Genomic DNA, 13,246 nt, shown 5'->3' with positions numbered 1-13,246 from the left:
TGGATTTATTGAACAGGGTTTTGGATTCTTCTGGGCGGGTTCTATCGGGTACATATGATGTCATCACAAATGGTAGGAGGTGACGTCACACGACTCACGTCACTGGTGAAGCTGCTGAACGTATTCTGGAGGAAAAATCCCGACCCTGCCGTGACAGCGCCCCCTCCAGGCGGCGCCGGAGCAGTCCAGCAGCTCGATGATGTCACCGCGCAGGAAGTGAAGGTGGGCTGGGTTAGAGGGGGTGAAGTCCAGGAGGGCCTGAGCCCGGCCCAGTTTCTGAGGAAAGACACAGTTTTTATTTTTCCAAGCTCTTCTGTCTACCAACTATGAAGTGGGATTTGAACCTTCAGGGGGCGTCTCTGGGGGGCGGAGCTCCTCTGGCGAGGGGAGCTGAGGCGGGCCGCGGCTAGCGACTCCTGCGAGCTGCCGATGTAGTAGGGGTTGGGGTACGGGTTCTGACCGGGCGAGGAGGTTTCCGGCAGCAGGTCCCTGAGGAAGACCGGACAGTCCAAGCCGATGCTGTGATGGCGGTAGAAGTCCACCAGGCGGTTCAGTGAGCTGAAGGTCTCCTCCCAGATGCAGTACTGGCCCCCGCCCTCCAGGACGCGGAAGTGTTCCACCCTGTCGCCGTAGCTGAGATCAAGAAAGGAAGTGGCCGGTCAAACAGTTAAATCCAAGCTAGCCAGGGTAACTCTGGACTGTAGTATTCCAAACCAGGCCTAGGCCAGGATCCAGGTCAAGACCCTGAGCCACTTCCTCTAATGTACGTCACTTCCTGTTCATCATCGGGGCAGATGCTCATGCTATTCGCACAATCACTTACGTAAGCCGACTTTCATTACGCTGAGAGGAAATTATGTAACGACCTGATTAACGAGCCGCCGACGGAGCACCATCACACACACGACCTGTCAATCACACACTCTGTCAAGTGTGTGCGATGCGTTCACTGACCTGACGGAGACGGAGAACTCTCCGGGCGCTGACTCACTCTCGCGCACAAGAAACACTCCGGACTCCTGCCAGCGAAGGCGACGCTCGGCCTCCAGTCTCGACACTGGACCTGCAAACCACCTGCCACACACACACACACACACACACACACAATCAACACACACATGTACACACAATCAACACACACACTTCTTAAAGGTGCTGTATGCTCACTTCAACTTCCATCCCTCTTTAATTCCATTTTCTTTCGTGTATCTCTTCTACGTTTTAGGTCATTTTCTTCCCTCCTCCCCTTCTTCCGTTCTACTTCCATCCTTCTTTCCAACTGTCATCTTTTCATTTTCCCTTCTATTATTCCTTTCAACACACGCACATTAGAAGAAGGGGAAAAAAAAGGAGATTACGGGTGAGGAAGAAGAGACACAAAGTTCTCTGGGATGAAGCCCCGTCTGCCGTGAAGTTCTGCTGTCGCCCAGCAGGAGTCCATTTCTGTCACCTGACACACACACACACACACACACACACACATTAAGAAACACACGGAGACAAAAACACCTTGAGCAGTGTGGGTTACTCACCTTGATGACATCACCTTTCTGGAAGCTGATCTCGTCGGGCTCTGTGGCGGTGAAGGAGAAGAGAGCGACAGCTTCCATCCTGCTGGTCCGACAGACGAGTGTGTTCTCATTAGTGAACGAGCTCCGGCGTGTGCGTCCTCACCGTGACGTCACTCGCCGCTCGCCGGCGTCCAAACACTTTATTAAACCTCTCTGCTGGGAAATCAGGGAAAGTGTGTCGGTCCGAGAGTAAGACGTCGCACGGCGCCTCCTTGTGTGGCGAGTTTTAAAGGGACTCGGACCCGAGTCGTTCACGCTGACTCGACAAATTGTAGAAAGTTTTGAAAAAATACATTTTATTTATTTTTTAGAAAAACACACCAGTCAGTAGCAGTCCACTATGACCTGGTCTTCGGTGGTGCCCGGCCGACCCGGGTCAGAGGTCAGGATGTCCTGCAGCAGCGAGAGCGGAGAGTTGTGCACGTGGTCACTGCTGAAGGTCAGCAGGGTCAGTCTCTGGTCCAGACCCAGCACCGGCAATGTGTCGCACACATTTACACACACACTCTCGTCCAGACTGTCGATCCCCATCAGGTCCCGGACCTCCCTTCCCCAGCCCCCCCCTGGGAGCTCACAAGTCGGCGCGGCAATCGGGGAACTGCCGGCCAACAGGGGGCGCAGCGCTTGTCTGAGTCGTAGCAGCAGGCTACAGGCTTTCAGCGCAACAGGCCTGTCCCAGTCCAGCAGCCCGGCCAGCAGCACCGGCCAGACCTGCTGCTTCGCCAGGCTCTCCAGTGCCTCCTGCAGGCCGGGAGCCGGGTAAGCTTGGAGTGCGTGCGGACCAGGAAAGAACCGGTCGAGCAGCAGCTCGGTCAGCTCCAGCGTGTGAACCTTCACCTCCCAGTCCAGGTCGGCGCTGCCCAGCAATAAGACGCTCCGGACAAACCCGAGCAGAGGTAAGGAGGACGAGGGAGCAGAGGAGAGCCCGGTGATGAAGAACCGCAGCACCGCCCGCCTCGGGAAGCCCTCGGAATCCTCAGACAGAACCTGTAGCAGCTGGGTCATGACCTCCACCTAGAGGTCAAAGACACGAGACAAGGTGTATCAGTGCCATAAGAAAATGATTGAATGAAACATTTCAAGTGTTTTTATTGACATATTTTCATAGCCTTTTAAATGTATTAAAATTAGATAATTTAAGTGTCACAAAGATTTTGGCTGAAAGTTCGATTCTAGTTCTGAAAATATTTTCTTTTTTTTAAAGATCTGCCATTCAATGTACAAAGTCATGGGGTCACACTTTTATAATGAATTTAAAAGGCCTTTATTTTAAATTGAAAAAATATTGAATTTAGAAAATATATCCTTTAATTATTGGATGCTACACGATTTGATGCTATGTTTAAAAAACAATTTAAATCCATTGTTAAAAACAATAATACAAATATTTAAATATACACATTTTTGTATTTTCTTCCTATCAAATTATTCAATAAAAACAAATGTAAAATTAACATATAGAAATTATTTCAATGATTCAACTATTCCTCGTAACAGATAGTATTAATCTTTAAAAAAACATTTCAATAAAAAAATGAAATGTTATATTCAACTACATAGATACTAGATTCATATATAGAGATACATTTATAAATACATGAATAAATAACGAAATACATAAATGGTTAAATGTCAAAATAAATAAAAGTCCAAATGTATAAATAAATAAATGTACCGGTATATATGTACAGAAAAGCACCTTTCTTTATTGTGACATATTTACTTTTATATTTAGTTAGTTATTTATACTGATGTCATTTATCGTCCTTTATACCAAATCCTGTTCTATTTTCCTACTAACTAAACTAAATACTGACCTGTTCCTGCGGTGACAGCGCCCCCTGCTGCAGCGCCAGAGCAGCCACAGCGCTGGCCCTCACGTAGCTCTCTGGGTCCTCTAGCGCCTCCGTGAGGACGCCAGCAAGACTCAGCTGCAGTCGACGTCCTCTCAGTCCCAAAAACTCCAGGCTGGAGTCCCGGACCTCCCAGCGCTGGTCGCACATGCGGCGCCTCACCACACGGGTCAGTTCTGACGAGGAGTCGGGTTAAGACTCGGCAGACGCTTGTGTCGACTCTGTGACTCACCTTCTTCGAGACCTTCGGTGAGAGGCTCGCTGCTGCTCATCCACTCCACCAGACACTTGTAGGACTTGTCCAGAACCTGAGGTACCTCAGAGACCGGTGTGAATGCATCTGTGTGTGTGTGTGTGTGTGTGTGTGTGTGTGTTCAGGATCTCACCGTGGCGTCAGAGTCGGGATGGTCCAAGTACAGGATCAGAACCGAAAGAACTCGGTTCACCTTGACCTCGGCAGCTCCTGAGAGTCAGAGTCAGGATTTCACGGATGTGGTTCACGACCTAAACGCCTTCAACACTCACCCGGAGCGCCGCTGAGCTGCATCAGTGCCTCCAGGGCGCACTTCTGGACCCTGGTGTTGCCCAACAGATTCCGGAAAGCGTCTTTGTCGCCGGAGGAAACTTCACCGACGCAGAGTCTCAGCAGAGCGACCAGGGCGAGGATGACGGTGGCGGGAGCGCACGGCAGGAAGTCGGCGGGCTGATACACAACATGAGGTCAGATCTCAGCGGTCCAAATGATTCTAGACCTTCTCTGTCACCTGGCACGCGATCTGAGGGAGGTTGCTCACGCACACACACGTCACCGACGCGCAGGAGGGTTTGGACTTCAGACACGACGACATCCTCGCCAAGAGACCGTCGGCTGTGAGAGACATTTGTCAACGACTTAAGTCCTCATCTCTGTCCCCACTTCTTCGATTTAAATGCTAAGCTAACAACTTCCAAGGCTGATGTAGAAAAAAAAGAGAATATCAACGTAGTAGTTCTCACTTTGGTCCAGCAGAGTCTGACCCGTCACCAGGTCCAGTGGACACAGCAGGACTCTCACGGCCCGGGAGCTGTGGACAAGGTCCCTGCACACAAAGCAAGGATTTAATTTAATTTAATTTAACAGCAGCCTAATCTGACGTTCACTCAAGAGGACAAAAAGTTATTGGGTGAGAGAAGAGGAACTCACTGGCGCCCCCTAGTGAGGAAAGCAGCTGCAACATGAACCAGATCGACGGGTTGTTCGACGCTCAACGTGGACGAGAGGAGACGGGTGATGATCGGATGACCAGCATCTGCAGAGCTGGTGAAACAAAAGATTAAATTTTCCCTTCAGTACCAGAATATCACAATAAAACATTTCGTTTTTTATTTGATATACTCATTAAAAGGTTTTACTTTTATGAGAAAATAACAAGTCATTGTGGTTTTGAAATTATACATTTTACTTTACGCAAGTAAAGTTATTTTGAAAATGATTAGAATTTCATTTTAAGACGATAAAATAACCATAAACAAGACATTTTGATTGTTCTGTCATTCGTTTTGCAATGTAATTGCTTATTACTTACTTACTTATTTGTGTCTCTGTAGCAGTTAAAGTCAAATCTGTTGAATAATAAAAATGTTTCTATTTTCATTTATTAGAACCAACATTTTTAGTTGTGTTGTCAGTATAGAACGAAGGAATCAAACATTAAGTTTGTGTCATGACGGATAATGACTGATCTGACGCTCATCCAGCTTTAAAGGCTCCAAAATGTTTTCGAAATATCATAAACTGTTTGAAGATCATTTTGTTTCAGCAGCAATATATTTTAATTGACCAGAAAGGTCTCTTAAGGTCAAGTTGGGTCTACCTCTGTGCGGTCATGATGGCGTCCATCACAGCCAGCGAGACTCGTACGTCCCCCGCAGCCGCTAGAGTCTCCAGAGGTCCCGCCGTGGTCTGGAGCAGCCGGTCCTGCAGCGAAGGTCTAGCCCGGTCCAGCAGCTGGGTCAGCAGCGTCAGACCCTGCAGAGTCCGCTTCGTGTCTTTCAAGAGCAGTGATGCCTTTAGGTGCTCGAGTGTCGCCGTGGCAACAGCAGCGTAGTCTGCACTGGCGTTCTGGGACCAGCCGTGGTCAGGGAGCGCCTGGAAGGTCAGTAGGATGTGGGCCAGAGTCTGAGTGGCCGCTGCCGACACAAAGAGACTGGAGTCCGTCTGCAGGTGGAGGAGGTGAGGGAGAAAGTCTGGAGAGAGGAAGGGGAGGAGTCAGAGACGGACGGAGCCATCGAGTCCAAACCTACTACCTGACTCCACGAAGAAGGCCAGAGCCCTCTGATGCTGCATCATCCTCTTCAGACCCGCAATCCAGCCGACCCGGGTGCTCGGATCCTCCCACAGTCCGGCTCCCTGCCAGTGCTGCAGACTGAAGACACTCAGAGCAGAGCTCTCCTAGAAAATCCAGAGTTAGAATCGCCCCCCCCTCAGTCAGAACTCCAGGTGTGTTGTACCTGCAGAACCTTGAACCCGTCCTCCGTCTGTGCCAGCAGGCCAGTGAGTTTGAGAGCGAAGGAGAGGACGCCGGGGTCCAGCGTGGGGATGGTGGTCACGGACGACGTGAACTTGAGCAGACAAGGACACGATTGCAGCAGAGCGCCACCTGGAGGAGACCAGTCACAGTGCGTGTGTCACAAACAGGCTGGAGAGCTGTCCAGAGTCTCCCTCGCCTCTAAGTACCCGGGACAGACTCCGGCCACCAAATGAAGGAACTTAGACATGAATATAAGAAGTCCTCACCGGTCTGACCGAGTCCAGAGAACCAGTCCAGCAGCTTCTCCAGGCTTGTGTCATCGGGCAGTGACTTGCTCGAGTCCGCCAGAACCTCGAAGACTCCGGGCAGCAGCAGCTCACACTCCCGCTCCATCACTGTGGCCCTTCAGATATAATGGCAGCTCAAGCGACAGACAAGCGATGATCTAAACGATAAAACTTTATAATGTTTTGGAGCTAATTCATCTCGCGGGAAACATTGACGGCTTCACTTAACTTCCCCTGGAGTATAGTGTAGATTTACAAGACTCTTTCCAGCTGAAAAGGGTGAAGTGTGAGTGCGGTTGATGATTTGTAACTCTACGGTTTTAGCTTCTCACTTCCTACGTTCGCGTGAGCTTCCGCTTCCGGTGCGTCGTCCATTTTCGTCTCGATGCACATGGTGCCGGTCAGGTCCAGCTCCGCCACCCTCCCCGCCGCTTGATTTACCCGCTCTCTGCCAGCGAGTAGCCGATCCCGGACAGCCATTAGATGCACGAAACGGTGGACATGATGGACGACCTTGATTACGACGAGGAGGAGCCCTCCTTCAGCGACGCGGAGGACTATGTAGACGATGTCGACGACGAAGGTGCGCGGCGGCAGGAAAAGCCCAGGCTTTGCGGCCTACAGCTAATGCCCAGTTTTGTTCTCGAGATAAATGAATGTATTCATAATTTTTGTGATCACGTGTCATCATGTTCCTCCTGGTAATTTAATTATTGGTAGTCAAGTGTGTCGAACCATCTCCATTTTGTATATTTTCGGGGTTTTTTTGTTAAAGAAACTAGTTACATGAGAGCTGTTTGGCCTCGTCATCTTTAGTAAGTTTCAATGAACAATCGTTCAATTCTCGTTCTCTAAATTCAATTGAAACAGCTGTCACTGAATATCCAGCTGCTTGATCGTTATACATTGATAACAAAGAGTAGCGGGTTGTCTTTTCTGCTCAACTCACATTTTTTGAATAGAAGTCTTTCACCAAATCATCAGGTTTGTTACAGTGTAGCACAACGTCAGATATGAATAGTTACTACAAGCAAGTGTGAAGCTGCTGCAACAAGATATGAGAGATAATGTCGCTAGATTCAATTCTGTTAATACGCAGTAGCTTGTGTATGTCAGTGACAATTAATTTTTCATACATCGTTGTTTATGTTTTCAATAACAATGAGTGTAACTCATGTTCAACCATTTTGAGTAGACGGTTATTTGTGTTGAGCTTTTTTTTCCCCCTTAAAAGTGCCTCAATTTTTTTTTCATTCCTTAAAAAAATGACTGCGTGATTTAATGGGAACAGATTATTTCAATGCAATTCAACCGATTCTTAGCCCTGTTTTTAAAAATCCAACTTTGTTCCCTCAGAGCTCTTGGGGAACCTCCTCAAGGAAAGGCCACAGGAGGCAGACGGCATTGACTCAGTTGTGGTTATAGATAACGTTCCACAAGTGGGTCCGGAGCGTTTGGAAAAACTGAAAAATGTTATCCACAAGATCTTCTCCAAGTTTGGCAAGATCACCACGGAGTTCTACCCAGACACAGAGGGCACCACCAAAGGGTACCCCATTAGTGCCCCCCAAGTTTTATTCTGAGTTGGTGTCAAATTTGCACTTCTTCTCTCAGGTACATCTTTTTGGAGTATGCCTCGCCATTGCAGGCGCTGGAGGCAGTGAAGCACGCGGACGGACACAAACTGGACAAGCAGCACACGTTCAGGGTCAACCTCTTCACAGACTTCGACAAGTGAGTCGTAGAGGCCGGCGGCCTTTTGTGTCTCTGGGCAACAAGTTCATATGTGTGATGCCAACAGGTACATGACCATCAACGATGAGTGGGAGACTCCAGAGAAGCAGCCATTCAAAGACTTTGTAAGTATTTTCAGAACCACATTCGGTTTGAGATGGAAACATTGTGTTCTGATGAGGTCATAACACAGGTTTCTTCTGTTTAGGGGAACATGCGTCACTGGATCGAGGACCAGGACTGTCGCGACCAGTACAGCGTCATCTATGAAGCCGGTGAACGGACCGCCATTTTCGCCAATGACGCCAAGGAACCGATTGTATCGGAGGAAAGAGCGGTGGGTACTTTTAATCTGTACTGCCCCGAGGCCGCCTCGTACTGACATCGGCTTCTTTCTTCAGCGCTGGACGGAGACATACGTCCGCTGGTCTCCTAAAGGAACCTACCTTGCCACCTTTCACCAGCGGGGCATTGCACTCTGGGGAGGAGAAAAGTTCAAGCAGATCCAGAGGTTCAGCCATTCAGGAGTGTCACTCATTGACTTCTCTCCGTGTGAGAAGTAAGATTCTCCGACCAGAACCCCACCAAACTGCCCCTTCAGCCTTGATATAAAGGCTTGTGTTCTTTTAGGTACGTGGTCACATTCAGCCCTCTGATGGACACCAAAGAAGACCCACAGGCCATCATCATCTGGGACATCCTGACCGGCCAGAAGAAGAGAGGCTTCCACTGCGAGAGCTCGGCACACTGGCCCATTTTCAAGTGAGACACTGCTCCGCTTCTCCCTCCTTTAAAGTCTCGAGCATCTTGTAATGCAGCTCCGTTTCTAGGTGGAGCAGCGACGGGAAGTTCTTTGCCAGGATGACTCTGGACACACTGAGCATCTATGAGACCCCGGTGAGTGAAAGGGACAGGATTGTTGTTCCCTGAGCAGAGGTTGAAGCTGTTTTTTTCTTTCAGTCAATGGGCTTGCTGGACAAAAAGAGTCTGAAGATCAGCGGCATCAAGTGAGACCTCCTTTACCTTATTCAGTCTGAGAGAAGCATCAGTACTGTTTGACTCTAAGCCCCATTTTTTTTCCCATGCAGGGATTTCTCCTGGTCCCCCGGAGACAACGTTCTTGCCTTCTGGGTTCCCGAGGACAAAGACATTCCTGCCCGAGTGACTCTGATGCAGCTGCCTTCCCGCCAAGAGATCAGGGTCCGTAATCTCTTCAACGTGGTGGACTGCAAGCTTCACTGGCAGAGGAATGGAGACTACCTGTGTGTGAAGGTGGACCGGACCCCAAAAGGAACGCAGGTGAGCAGATCCGCATGGACCGGGACATAAGTGGCTGCCTGTGTGTTTGGTTCTTTCTCTGTATCATCCTCTTTCATCCTTTAAGTCTTTACTGACGGCACAGAAAATCATATGTTGGGTTTACAAGGCTGGGACAGTATTTTGATCATTTCCGTCGTCTCAAACAACCTCCTTTGTCGCCTCCTCCAGGGCGTCGTCACCAACTTTGAAATCTTCCGCATGAGGGAGAAGCAGGTTCCCGTGGATGTTGTGGAGATGAAGGGTGAGTTCCTCCTCGTCTTGTTTTGGGACCATAAAAGTCTGCAGCTCCAAGTCTTTCTCCTGCTCGAGTCCAAGAGGATCTAATGGCTTCTCACTGGTCTTACAGAAAGCATCATTGCATTTGCGTGGGAGCCAAACGGCAGCAAGTTTGCGGTTCTGCACGGAGAAGCTCCGAGGATCTGTGCCTCCTTCTATCACGTCAGGAACAACGGCAAGATCGAGTTCATAAGTGAGTGTTGGCGACGTCTGTGATTCCAGTGACAACCATTTAACCTTCTGTGACTTCTAACAGAGATGTTCGACAAGCAGCAGGCCAACAGCATCTTCTGGAGCCCCCAGGGTCAGTTCATGGTGCTGGCCGGACTCAGGAGGTCAGTCCCGAGGTTCAGTACTTGTGTCCTGACCTGAGTCACCTGACCTGTGATTTAATTCCCCTCAGCATGAACGGAGCTCTGGCATTCGTGGACACGTCAGACTGCACTATGATGAACATCGCAGAGCACTACATGGCGTCTGATGTGGAGTGGGACCCTACCGGGCGCTACGTGGTCACCTCGGTCTCCTGGTGGAGCCACAAGGTACTGCACGGTTCCCTCTTCCTCAGCTGTTAATTTTCTGCGTATTGACCGTTCTCTTGTCCAGGTGGACAACGCCTACTGGCTTTGGACCTTCCAGGGTCGCCTGCTGCAGAAGAACAACAAGGACCGGTTCTGCCAGTTACTCTGGAGACCCAGACCCCCGAGCCTGCTGAGCATGGACCAGATCAAGGTGACACCCTAAAGTTTCTTTGAGTGTTTCTTTGAAAATAAAACAAACACTGGTCTCACTGTAAACATTTGACTTCCTCTAGACGATCAAGAAGGACCTGAAGAAGTACTCCAAGATCTTTGAGCAGAAGGATCGACTAAGCCAGTCCAAGGCTTCCAAGGTCAGACCCCTCTGCTCAACCCTGATTATTAGACCTCAGTTATCTTACGGTAGAGAACATCATAGTTAATCGTGTTTTTCGTGAGCAGGAGCTGGTGGACAAGCGCAGAACCATGATGGAGGAGTACCGCCGCTACAGGGAGCAGGCCATGCAGAACTACCACGACAAGAAGGAAGTTCGACTGGAGCTCAGAGGAGGTGAGACCCTTTGTCAGTTCTCATAACTCGAGGGACGCTCATTGACGTTCTCTGTTCTCTAGGGGTGGACACCGACGAGCTGGACAGCAACGTGGAAGACTGGGAGGAGGAGACGATCGAATTTTTTATCAACGAAGAAATCATTCCCCTCGGAGATCTCTAGTCCGCTACGCAGGTGAGTCCGGTGACATGATTTCTCTTGGCCCCCCTGATCTTCAGACCCGTTCCTGTCCCACTTCCCTCCACAAAGGCGCCTTTTCGTCTCACGGTCGTGCTCTAACGTCCGTTTGTCTTGCAGTCCAACCGTTTTTGTGTGGGAGGAGGCGAGAAGATCAGTCATTGATCGGAGCAGGACGACGACCACACCGTGAACCTTGAGGTGCTCTTCGAGTCTCGACGTTCGCCTCCTCATCAGAGCACCGCCTTTGCGGATCAACACTCGCATCAAGAGAGCAACCAGTGTCCTCCTTTTTTTTTTCTTTTTTAAATCTCCCAAAACCTCCCCCCTGGACCTTCGCAGTCTGTCTCTTTATTCTAGGCTCTGAGAACTCTGTTCCCTTCGCTATGCTAACACTGAGGGACGAAGCAACCACAGGCCGAAGGGCCGTTCCTAAACAAGTAGCTGTGTTGGTGCTGATGTGGCGCTACAGTGGCCTGTATCCTCCTCCTTTCAGACTCCGCCTTCACACAGCGAGGGGTCGCGCAGCGGGAATAATAAATATTAACTCAATCTCACCAGTTTGTTGTTTCTGTGATGTCTAAAGATACTTGTTCTGATGTCGTTGGTGTCGTAAAACTGTCCAGCTTCTTTTTCATTACAGTTTTCATCCATGTTTTTTTTTCATTGAGTCAGACTTTTAACATTTTAAAATGGATCTTTAATGATTGCAACATGAAGTTCAGGAATACAAAGTTAAACTCATTTCATTTTCAAAGCATCTTCGCTCAGAAGTACTATTGTTTTTCTCTGAACACATGCCGTTAAATGGATAATCATTTTCACAATGTTTTCATATTCATTTGTAACATTTAGAACAAGGCTCTCAAACCTTTACTAGTCAGGCCTGTTTCCTACAGTAAATAAAACACTGGGAGCCACAAAATACCCATTTGACTTTACAAATGAAATATTTCATTCGTTTTTCCTTGCCTGCTAATTATAATCAAACAAAATGGTCAAGTGATAGTTCACCCAAAACTAAATTCCTAATCACCCTTGTGTCGACTAAGGGTTTGGGAATATTTCAGAGTAAAAGTCTACATTTTATTTTAAAGAAGAAACGGGAGCTCAGTAGTCTTCTTCCAAAAAGACACTTAAACATCCAAATTCCATCTTGTTTTGAAGCAAACATGAGGAATTTTTCTGAAAAAAAGTCTATTTTAGGCTCAATCCAAGAGGGACGTTACAGACGAGCAGTATGGAAGTATATGAATGTTTTTGTCTTTTTGGACGAAGCCACTACATTTAAATGAACATACATTTTGCTTCTACAACTCCAAAAATGAACAGATTACTCACATGAGGGTGAGTAGAAAATCATTAGTTTAGTGAACAATCACTTTGAATTACTGATAGTTATAAAAAATTGTTGCATTCTTACTGTGGTGTGTACATTTCAAGTGACTTGCGTTGGAAAGTATTGCAAAATGGATGTAAATTTCAGTCACTTTCACAACATTGTTGGACATTTACTATTTCAATTATTGTATTTGTGAGATTATTTCAAGTAAGTGAGTATCCCACAGACACAAAAATGCCATGCAATATTTAAATTAAATACACACCAATGTTTGTTTTCATAGACCTCAGAGGGCTGGCGTCAAACTTCAACAATGGAGGAGGCGACATTTCGAACGATAAACCCTGTTTGGTCTTGCTCTCCGAGTCATTTAACATTGGAAGTGCCTGTGAGCTACTTTGGCAATTCAAACAATTTGATGTCTTCATTAAAGAGGGAGGAGCTGACGGCTGATCTGATGATGTCATCATCTTGGGCGTGAATGTAAAATAAATGGGAAATTAAGACGATTACGTGCACCTGCGAAGGGGTCGGTTGCACCTGAGTCAGTTAAAAGGAGGAGCGTGAGCCGATGTGAGACACTCAGTGAAGTTGGCGCTGATGTGGGAATCAGTCATGGTGCCTCGCAGTTGTTTGAGGTGAGTCCATCGAACGTTTAGATAGTCTAATCCAGAGTAAACCTTCATTAACTTTTTCTTTCAGGGAGGTCTTGCTCTCACTGATGGTCTTCTGTCTCCATGTGGAAGGTGAGTGCTGCCGTCCATGGATTTGTGAATTGTATTAATGTCTTTTTTTTTGTTGTCAGGACTTAGTTTCCGAGGTCCTGGTGGGGTCATGCCTCACTTTAGTTTGGCTGAGGACTTCCTGAGAACCCAAGAATCTGGGTTCCCTCCCTACAGCCAAGAGAGGGCACCTCAACAGAGAGACTTGTTTGAGCCGTCTACTCTTTCAGCTGATCCACAAGCAGCAGTCGTTGCTTCAAGGCCCGAGAGGATCCCAGTGTACCGGCAACAGAGGCTCAGGCCCGCTTCTCCGCAGCTGCGGGACAGGGATAATGAAGGTGTCCTCCAGGCCAATGCTTATGGC

At 48.2% G+C, this 13,246-nt stretch overlaps 3 protein-coding genes across 3 annotated transcripts; 1 reads left to right on the top strand and 2 right to left on the bottom strand.

Moving 5' to 3' along the window:
- Positions 1-57: 57 nt before the first annotated feature.
- On the bottom strand, positions 58-1,610 carry LOC148089073 (GRB2-related adapter protein-like). The gene is made up of 5 exons (XM_087802740.1): positions 1,533-1,610; positions 1,359-1,450; positions 955-1,074; positions 345-633; positions 58-276 (listed from the first exon to the last, which is right to left on the bottom strand). Exons 1-5 carry the CDS (start codon positions 1,608-1,610, stop codon positions 100-102), a joined length of 756 nt encoding a protein of 251 aa, XP_087658866.1. The 3' UTR covers positions 58-99.
- A 236-nt stretch (positions 1,611-1,846) lies between these two features.
- Positions 1,847-6,511, bottom strand: brat1 (BRCA1 associated ATM activator 1). Its single transcript, XM_087802707.1, has 12 exons — positions 6,201-6,511; positions 5,915-6,063; positions 5,711-5,855; positions 5,278-5,650; positions 4,608-4,721; positions 4,421-4,503; positions 4,189-4,292; positions 3,950-4,127; positions 3,811-3,887; positions 3,657-3,732; positions 3,389-3,600; positions 1,847-2,585 (listed from the first exon to the last, which is right to left on the bottom strand). Exons 1-12 carry the CDS (start codon positions 6,325-6,327, stop codon positions 1,896-1,898), a joined length of 2,328 nt encoding a protein of 775 aa, XP_087658833.1. The 5' UTR covers positions 6,328-6,511; the 3' UTR covers positions 1,847-1,895.
- Positions 6,512-6,608: 97 nt separating this feature from the next.
- eif3ba (eukaryotic translation initiation factor 3, subunit Ba) lies at positions 6,609-11,375 on the top strand. Its single transcript, XM_087802718.1, has 19 exons — positions 6,609-6,804; positions 7,578-7,770; positions 7,836-7,955; positions 8,023-8,080; positions 8,164-8,292; positions 8,357-8,514; positions 8,586-8,717; positions 8,786-8,852; positions 8,916-8,962; positions 9,044-9,254; positions 9,444-9,516; positions 9,622-9,744; positions 9,808-9,886; positions 9,955-10,093; positions 10,158-10,283; positions 10,366-10,443; positions 10,532-10,640; positions 10,703-10,815; positions 10,939-11,375. The coding sequence occupies exons 1-18, from the start codon at positions 6,705-6,707 to the stop codon at positions 10,801-10,803; spliced, it is 2,043 nt and encodes a 680-aa protein (XP_087658844.1). The 5' UTR covers positions 6,609-6,704; the 3' UTR covers positions 10,804-10,815; positions 10,939-11,375.
- Positions 11,376-13,246: the final 1,871 nt, after the last annotated feature.

The sequence above is a fragment of the Callionymus lyra genome, chromosome 1, assembly GCF_982586985.1.
Source record: "Callionymus lyra chromosome 1, fCalLyr1.hap1.1, whole genome shotgun sequence".
Lineage (NCBI taxonomy): Eukaryota > Metazoa > Chordata > Actinopteri > Syngnathiformes > Callionymidae > Callionymus > Callionymus lyra.
This window is presented reverse-complemented; position numbering and strand designations above follow the sequence as displayed.